Source organism: Podarcis gaigeae (genome assembly GCF_964106915.1).
Source record: "Podarcis gaigeae genome assembly, chromosome: 5".
Lineage (NCBI taxonomy): Eukaryota > Metazoa > Chordata > Lepidosauria > Squamata > Lacertidae > Podarcis > Podarcis gaigeae.
The window spans coordinates 63,187,202-63,196,690 of record NC_139681.1 but is presented as its reverse complement, the minus strand read 5'-3'; the positions used below and the strand labels follow the sequence as shown (position 1 = coordinate 63,196,690).

Sequence of the window (9,489 nt, the reverse complement as noted above, 5' to 3'; positions counted from 1 at the left end):
TTCCATTAATGCTGCTGCTTTTTATTTATAGGTGGGAAGATTGTATAATACACTGTCAAGACTGCAGCTAGTTTTTCCTCAATAGCTTTACTCTCTCTGTTAATCTGTTGCAAAGTAGTTTGATCTCCCATTCATTTGCAGATTTCTTGTTTTATGTAGAAATATTCTAAAAGCCTGAGACAAATCTGGGAAGGTTCATGAAAGAGACAGAACTTGAAGACATGTTTTTAATAGAATTGTATTGATGGGCTGGTCCCAGAGAATATGAAACATGAATATGTTGTGACCAAATGATATAATTTTAGCAGTGAGACCACTATAGACACACATCTGGAGGATTCAGATAACCTACTGTGCATGTCCCCCTCCATAGTATAACCCACATCAAGCTCAGAGTAATCCTGTTTTCGTTTTCAATAAAAGCCTTATTTGCACATGTTGATTTATCACTACTGACTGGCTCATGCAAATAACAAAGCCATTCCTCCCATCTTAAAGTGCTTTTTTAATAGTAAAGCTTACGAGCTTTAAAGTTTTAAACAAATTTGAAATAAACCAAGTGGTTGAAAACTACAGGACAAACAGGTGCTTGAAAAACCATCAGCATTCAGTTTGGAGCTATGTATGCATGTCCTTTAAGGTGGCAGTTGGGAGAAGAGGTCACTCTACAGCAGAAACACTTGTGCACAGGAATGGGTAAGTGCATTCAGCCTAAAATTACACCTTTGATTGCACTCATCTTTTTTCTTAGAATACCCAGGCTTCAAAGGCCCAATGAGTCCATGAGACATGTGCGTAGCTGGAGGAGGGGCGCAGCTGCCCCCCTAAAATCAAGTAAATTATTTATTTCTACTTTTAGTTACAGTGGTACCTTGGGTTACATACGCTTCAGGTTGCATACGCTTCAGGTTACAGACTCCGCTAACCCAGAAATAGTGCTTCAGGTTAAGAACTTTGCTTCAGGATAAGAACAGAAATTGTGCTCCAGCGGCGCGGCGGCCCCATTGGCTAAAGTCGTGCTTCAGGTTAAGAACAGTTTCAGGTTAAGAACGGACCTCCAGAATGAATTAAGTACTTAACCTGAGGTACCACTGTATTTTAATCAGAATATTTGAAATTGAAATGCTTGCTGAGGTCACTTGGATGATGATGTGGTGCATTCTAGTGATAAGTGATACACATGGCTTTTATGAACTGACCAATTGTGTTGCAGGTAGCTCAGTTCTGGAACAAGACGTGTGTCTTCTGCCCCCCCCCCCTTAAATCCTGGTTACACCTATGCCATAAGATGGGTTTAAGTGTGTGAACATACGAAGACTCTTGCAAAAAGCACTCTGAAGGCCTCTCTAATACAACATCCTGGCCTCACGAAAGCCAACAAGTTGCCTATGGGAAGCTCAAAAGTATGACCAGAGTGCCAAAGTGCTCTCCTCCCTTGTAGATTTTAGGCAACAACATTTTAACACCTGTGACAAGTGAATAGTTCGGCAGTGTTGCAATGTTGAAAATGGACAAACAAAAGCAGTATACAAATACAATTTTGATACTGAATCAAATCTACAGCTTTCAAATAGTGCAGTTTTGAAAATGACAACTGGTCTGGTATACTGCACACTGCATATTTTTAAGTGAGATCCAGAAATATTGTGTAATGTGGCAGCTATACAGCAAAGGGCTTCTGAACAGGAGCCTACTGACCACACTGACATCTCTCAGCCCATCTAAAAAGGCTTAACTGCAGTATACAGAATGAGAAGTCCTTCCAGGCCTCAGGCGCCAGACAGTTTCCATAAAGGTTTTTCCCTCTCAAAATTCCCTACACATCCGAACACACGTGTGTGGATCCCTTCCCGCCGCGGTCTTGCAACCAAAGTTCTATTACGTAAAATGGTAGTAAGTGCCTATAAATTACTGTACGGCCTTTTAAGTCTTTGGGCCAGACAAACGGGGCTCACGCCCTACGGCGTTTGTCGTGGACCTTTCCCTGGTGTCGGGAGGCGCTCCTGCAAACACATGCCGGGTATGCATGTGCCACGTGCGCGCAGACGCGACATCCCCATCCCATGCCACTGTTTCTCAACACGAGGACTGAAATGCAACTTCACAGATGGCATTTTAGTAGCGAGACCCATGCCGGCGGCTCGACAGCAGACGCAACAAGGACTGGCGGCTTTCTCTGGCCTCCCCGGATCTGCTTTCCAAATGCGTAAAAGCGCAATATGGCTGTGAGCGCGAGGCAAGGCGAGCCTCCCTTCTGCCTGAGCAGCAGCTGCCCCTTTAAAAAAATCCAAGGATGCCCCCCTCCAGGCTGTCGGTGACAAGCAGGCGCTATCCAATTACAGCCGGCAGCCCCCATGAACGGCTTTGTGTGCGACTGGGAGGAAGGCGAGAGGATGGCAGCAACAAGTCCTGCGCGCAAGCGGGCTGCAAGTCCTCGCCGCGGTGCCGCCGCCGCCTCGGGCTGCGCCCGCCCCCTCGACTAAGGGCGTGGCCAGGAGAGCGGCGCTGCGCTGGTGGCGCGGGAGAAACTTGGCACAGTCGCGTCCGGTGGGCTCCAGTGACCTCAGCTCAGGTAACGCGCCTGCACGCCATCCTCAGGTTGGGGAAGGGAGGGAGGGGTGCGCCGGGGAGGGCCAGCCTGTAATTTTAACGGGGACGGAACTGCAGGATGGATGGGATCCATAGCGATCTAAGTTAAAGCACTGTTGGCGAGGCTCTCGGAGCCCTGCAAAGCGGGATTCCGAGATCCGAGCTGCTTTTGCACTGCGGGCATCGTGCTCGGAAGTCTGCGAAGCGCCGTGTGGGCGGATGCTGCAGCGAGATCTTTAGTGTCATATTCACATCGCCTGGAGGGAAAGGCGAGATCAGCCTCTTTCCCTGCTGGGCTTACAGCAGGGATGGCCAAACCTCTGGGCGTTATGACTCATGTACCTTTAATAGTTGTGGGGAAAGCAGCAGATGCCTCTTGTCATGTCACGGCGCTTGCCCAGCTTGGAAAAACTGCGCCTGTCAGAATTCCCTCGACGACGCATCTATTAAAGGGAAAGGAACGCCGCCGCTGAAAACGGTCCTAGGTAGGACAAGGGAGGGGGGAAGCAGCAGGATTCTCCCGGAGATAGAGGGGATTTCTCCTCTATCATCATCACCATCGTCATCATCACTACAGTCAAAGACTGAGATCCATAACAGGATACATACAGCTGGTCATCAACACCCTATAGTGCCCTGATGTTCAAATGCAAAATAACTTCAATTTTCTAGCTCCCAGCTGTCCACTAGCAGGGCATATTTATACTACAGACTTAAGCTGTAGTGTAGCAGTCCTAGTCATTTCCTTTCCTCGGGGAACTCTGGGGATTGTAGTTCTATGAGTGAAGGTTTAGAGATGTCATAGAATTGTAAGTACCCTTCCCCAGATTACAGTTCCCATCCATCATAGTTAAGCTTGTATAAAACTGATACAAATTTGTGGTGTAGAATGGGCTATGAGTAGCATAGGTTGAGGCATGGATTGATAAATGCAACAGCAACAATAATGGCCATCGGTTATGCAGTTTTCAGTGTCTTGATTTTTAAAAAATTGGGGTCATTTTATCAACAGCCATACGAAGTTGGTAATATATTCTGAACATGATTCAAATAAATATTTGAGTGTTATGCACAAATGCATGTGACGAACCCAATAGACCTGGTTTCATTCAGAAAAAAATACTTCTGAAGGGTACGCTTTTTAAAGCAGAGGTGTGGTAGGGGTTAAGGGAGTGCCTAACCCCTTTCAAACTCATCGCTTCTCCACTCCACATTGCCCTCCACAGCTGCTTTTCCCTCTGCAGAGGGTACACATTTTATTTATTTTAATATATTTTAAAGGACTTTTATATTGCTTACTATTATTAAGAAAATCTCAAAGCAGTTCACAATGTAAAATATGTTTAGGAATGGGTGGGGTGGTGCTGCCACTTACCTGAATGGGACAAGACAGTGGTAAGGTTGAAACACTGCCCCCCTGCTGCCACACTTGGCAGTGTTGCTGCTGCCCAGAGGGAGACTGGCACCACAGCACTGGTTGCTCCTGCATACATTAAAACTATTTTGAAAAATACAAATATCAGAAAAATATATGATTGTAAAATCTAGCATTAATTATTGGGAAAACCTTTGGTTAAATGGATGTGACAGAAGCATGCTGTTGTTAATACCTCTCTGATAACAGGGGAGAAGGCCCATTTCCTTCTTGCCACCTGTGGAGGAAAGGAGGGCAGGGCATTTCCTTACTTAATCTATAATAACAAAACCCATCTCTCATTCCATTGTTGCTCATTCAGTCTCGCTTACTTTGTCTGAACCCATAACTTATCAGTAACCCAGTAAGGTTGGGGGATAGGCATGGTACAAAGCTAGTAATATACAGATATTACATTTAACGAAGGTACTTTACCTTTATGACCTACAAGATTATAAGGTGCACAAATTTAGCTGGTTACTTTAAAATAGTGCTGTAGTATACACTTTGTTGTTACTGTCAGTTTAAATATCAACAGCTTATATCCAACTATAATGTTAAGCGAAGACAGCTTTAAGGAAGTAACTGCTTCCCTATAAAAATCTTTTGCCAAATTGCCCTTCTGTTCTCTCCACCCAAGTTAATCCCCACCAACACTGTAGTGGAGGACTTTTTCCAATCCTTTTTTCTGACCTGTGTAAGTACTGGTTTGTCTTGCTGTACTGCCGTCAGAATCTTCCCTCACTACTCCTGCCAGTCACCAGAGTCCAGCATTTCAAGCTGCTTCTTCCTTCTCCCTTCAGTGCTGCTGGCAGGTTCTCCCCTTTTCTATTCACCCTAAGCCAAATGCTTCTGCTGTCCTTCAGCCACCAAGCCGCTCTACCTGCCTCTCAGGTCTTCCTTCCTCTTATCCATCCTCTTCCTCTGGTTTTGTCTCTTCCTTTTGGCTGACTCCACAGACACCATGCACCTCCAGCTGTCTCCAGCCAACTAACTAACCACTGACCAGCAGCCGACCTTATATGCGCTTCTTCTGGCCCTTCCATTCCAGTCCCAGCCAATCACACTGTTTAACTGAAAGTTCTAAACCTGCACCCACCAATCAACATGTGCATTCAATCCTTTATTTGCATACTGGGAATTCTAATACCAAACTTTCTTCATAGGCGTCAGTTAAGGCCCCGAGCGACAGTTAAACTAACTGCCACACAGAAAATTCCTCACATAAAAAAACATTACAATGGACAATACAATACAGATGTCATAACACATTGCTTTGTAGCCAGTAAAATGTAATTCAAATGTAAAACAGGTTTTATTCACGTGTCCCCTGCCCTTTCTAAATGGAAGAACACCAATATCTAGATTATCTTTAAAGTCCTCTTCAGCTATGATCCAAAACCAGTTAAGCACCCCTGCCTCCTGCTTCCACTGCTGGTGCCAGACCTGTGTTTGTACTAATCTCAGCCAATGTGGCTTGGGGAGCATGTATTTGCCAAGGCCATATGGGCTAACTTCTGCCGTCATTTCTTTGTGTGTCCCCCGCCCATGTCCATGGTTCCAGCAAAGGAAGGAAGGCTGGCTGGCTGGCTGTCAGGCCTTCGTAACATGCATTTGTAACATGTCCTCAAACTTTGTAGGACAGCAGGTGCTTGGTCGGCTGTCTTAGACTGAACCGTAGAATCACGAATCCTAGAAAAACCTATTCATATTGTCTTCCCCATGGTGATCAATGCCAGATTACCAAATAAGCAGAGTGAGCACCATATTATGGGCCCTACAACAATGGGTCAAAATAATATTGATTTGACGTTGAAAGAAAATTACAATCAAGCTTTCTTAGTTCAAAGTGAGGGCCTCCCCCCCCCCCGAGATTTCCACTGTCTAGGGGCCTCCACAGGGTTTAATCCAGCACTCATTTGGGTTGCTTACCCACCTCTGGAAGACAAGAGGAATGAATGAGGAGCTGATGGCTGGGCCGGACCTATGTCTCTGCAGATAGCTGGGGTCTGGTGCGTGATGGTAGGAATTCCTAGTTCAAAAGATTTTGAGAGAGCCTTGCCTTTGCCTTTGCAGCCATGCAGGACTGCACACTCCTGATTGGATGACCAGCATGTTTCTAGCAGCTGAAGCATCTCGGCCTGCGCTGTTGTTCTGGTCTCAAGCCCTCTTCTGCCTCCTCTTCTGCGCCCCTTCCGGTTGTTGTACCTCCTGCCCAGACCAGTGCCAGTGCACCAACTACTCGGGAGCCACAGCTGTTCTGTGCAGTGCTAGCAACCTAGATGAAATTCCAAAAGATATTCCCAAGGACACCATGTTTTTGAAACTGGATGCCAATAAGATCACCTCTGTCCCTAACAGCACATTCAGGCACCTCGCCCACTTGCAGGAGATAGACCTCTCCAAAAATGCCATTGAGAAGATTGATTCTGCAGCATTCAAAGGGGTTGCCGATGGCCTGCGGCTGCTTGACCTCTCTGGCAACCACATCCAGAGGATCCCAAAGGAAGCCCTGGTCAACTTAAATGCCATGATCCGTCTGTCCAATAACCCCTGGCACTGTGAATGTACTCTGCAGGAAGTCTTGTGGGAAGTGAAACTAGACCCCGATTCAGTCAACGAGATCACCTGCCAGACATCTGTGCAAGAGGAGTACGCTGGGAAACCACTGCTCCATATCCTCGATTCGGGCATCAACTTTTGCAACATGCACCAGAAAACCACAGATGTCGCCATGTTTGTTACCATGTTCAGCTGGTTTACTTTAGTCATCAGCTATGTGGTGTACTATGTTCGGCACAACCAAGAGGACACAAAGAAGCACCTGGAATATCTGAAATCCCTGCCTAGCACAAGGGTCCCTAAAGAGACCATCAGCACTATCCTGTAGCCAGGAATGTGGATCCTTGGCTGGACTTCCAGTTTTCTACATAGGAAAGAACGTTGGGAGGGACTTGGGACATTTATGTCCAACTAGTTCTGCAACAACTTTTTTTTTAACAAAAACAAACCAACAGTTTAATAGAAAATGAAAACTTGTTGTTATATAAATATAGGAAGAGTGTCCAAGCCAAGGTTCCCATGTTCTGTGCCATATTACCAGCAGAAGGATTCCAGCAGAAACTAGAGATAAGGAGATCTGCTTTCTAGGAGAACTTTAGGACAATGGATGGTTGATGTGAGATGTTTACAATCAGGAATTGATTCTGTGGGAGAGACCCCAAAGCCCTGCAGTGTCTAAAACTTGGTGGCTCCGAAAATGCTTTTGATTTCAATGGGAAGTATGTACATGGTTGACCTTTACTTTATTCTTTGGGACACTGGAAACACACTCTCTCAGGAGTTTTTGGAACCACACAAAGTCCTTTCTCTCAAATCAGTAAATTGTGCAAGCATTCACACGTATAGATTCATGTACATGAGCAGGAATTATGTTTGATGTAAGCGTGCTTGTGTTGCAAAGCTGAAGAGGGTATGTGCTTCCTTTGGGCTTACGTATTACATGGCATTTGGAGTCTGCACCTCTTCACTCTCTGTTAGGTTACTAACCTATTTTCATGGTGACCACTATTAAGGTAAACATTGAAAATAATCAGAGAGGACAATTTTAAGCATATATTATGTAACGAACGAGCCTGAGCAGGCTTCTTCCACAGAAAGGGAGGAAGGAAGCACGTGACCGAAAATGCTTATTTCTAAATATGCCTCTTTCTCATATCGCAAACCCACCCCCCTTCCTCAAGGATGGTCCTAAGATGTAGCTGGTGCTGGTATTTAGTAAGGCAGAAAAGTAGGGTATGGATTATATGTAAACTAAACAAAAATTAGGGGGCACATGGCAGTGGCAAGTTGCTACACTCAACATGTATTTCCAGCTGACAAAAATTCCTAGGCAACGCAGCTCATTTGCTGAAACAATAAACAGTAAGGAAATAAAATTTCAAGTGGTTCCTCAAACTGTTAAAATAATCTCAGCTGCTGCAGTATTCAAAGCTCCAGTAGCCTTTTAAGAAAAATGGGTATAGCTACATGCATGTTTGTTGAGACTCTGTTTCTACAGTACACATGATCCAATTTAATAGTACTCTGGCAATTAACAGCCAAAATAAAAAAGAGGGATAACACAGTGCCAAAAGAACAGGATCTTAGGGCCTTTTTATGATGATCCCTTTATGTACATTTGCTATTCAGCTATTGTGCCCATAACTTCCTCAAGGTTGGGTTGCAGGGATATCTCTCAGCCCAACACTCAGAACTGCTATGTTACATTACTGGCGGAACACAAATAATCCTTCTGTTAGCACACACATTGCTACTGGGATGTCCTTGTAGTATGCAGTTGTGTATCACAGACAACTTGTGCCTGTGACATCACTCATGATGCATTACACAAATGCCTGTTTTGTGAACTTTATATTGGGAGGCTGTGTGCTCTTTGGGTTCCATTGCCACCATAGTGGAGTGCTCATCCTGTGCTACTTTAAAAAGGAATGTTTGGACTTCTTCACACATTGCTTTTTCAAAAAAGGTTGGCACTGTCTAAGATTCCCTCACCTGACCATTTGCTCTTCAGTTTCAGGAGCACTGCTACTGCTGCTGCCTATAAAGATTTTTAGACACTTCAGAAAGATTAAAAAACAATACAGTCCCTGCCTATAGGGTACATTTGAAAAAGGGGATGGGCATGAAACAGCAAATTAAGCACTTTGAGGCACCAGTTCTTTCAGAATTTACACTAATGTTTAATGACCAAGTGGAGTGGCTGTTAAGAGAGTGTTCTGGGAATGGAGAAGCCAATTGACAGTTTGTCATAGCCAAGCTGAAGAATGGAGTGGATATATTTTACGGGATTTTATTTGTCTACAGTCATACCGCGGGTTGCGAACACTGTGGGTTGTGCGTTTTCGGGTTACAGACCGCGCCGAACCCGGAAGTACTGGAACGGGTTACTTCCAGGTTTCAGTGCTCGCACATGCACAGCAGCACAAAATGACGTCACGCGCATGCACAGAAGTGCCGAATCGCGTCACTCATGTGCACAGACGTGGTTCTGCAGGTTGCTAACGTGCCTCCCATACAGAGCACGTTCGCAATCCGAGGTATGACTGTATTTACTGTATTTTTCTGTGTATAATTTTGGGGGACTCCAAATTAAGAAAGCACCTCTCAGCACTACCCATGTAAAAGATGAGCCCCACTTTTAAACCTAATTTTGTGGTAAAAAAAACACACACTAGTCTTATACACAGAAAAATACAGTAATTTTCTTGCTGAGTGTGACTATCCCCCCCCCCCCCCCCGCGCAGATACAGTGCTGGAGCACTCCTACTGCACATTTTTAAAGAAGTTGTATATCTTTTAAAAAAGTGATATCCTTTCCCTGACAAGATGATTACCTGCATCCATTATACATAAGGATGACATATTATGCTGTTGATGCTGGATCAGAGCTAATGCAAGCACAATGGATAAAATCTGGTATGTTG

The 9,489-nt window shown here is 44.9% G+C and overlaps 1 protein-coding gene and 1 long non-coding RNA gene across 4 annotated transcripts; one reads left to right on the top strand and one right to left on the bottom strand.

Annotated features, from left to right (window-relative positions):
- Positions 1–4,092, bottom strand: LOC310846020. Its single transcript, XR_014565089.1, has 3 exons — positions 3,965–4,092; positions 2,932–3,032; positions 1–185 (listed from the first exon to the last, which is right to left on the bottom strand). It is a non-coding gene; the product is annotated as an uncharacterized lncRNA (long non-coding RNA).
- LRRC3 (leucine rich repeat containing 3) lies at positions 2,122–9,489 on the top strand. 3 transcript variants are annotated; one of them, XM_083741950.1, is made up of 2 exons: positions 2,122–2,572; positions 6,080–9,489. In XM_083741950.1, the coding sequence occupies exon 2, from the start codon at positions 6,108–6,110 to the stop codon at positions 6,891–6,893; it is 786 nt and encodes a 261-aa protein (XP_083598076.1). In that variant the 5' UTR covers positions 2,122–2,572; positions 6,080–6,107; the 3' UTR covers positions 6,894–9,489. The 3 variants fall into 3 exon arrangements, with proteins under 3 accessions (XP_083598076.1, XP_083598077.1, XP_083598075.1); XM_083741951.1 differs by lacking the exon at positions 2,122–2,572 and adding an exon at positions 2,979–3,074; XM_083741949.1 differs by lacking the exon at positions 2,122–2,572 and adding an exon at positions 5,096–5,295.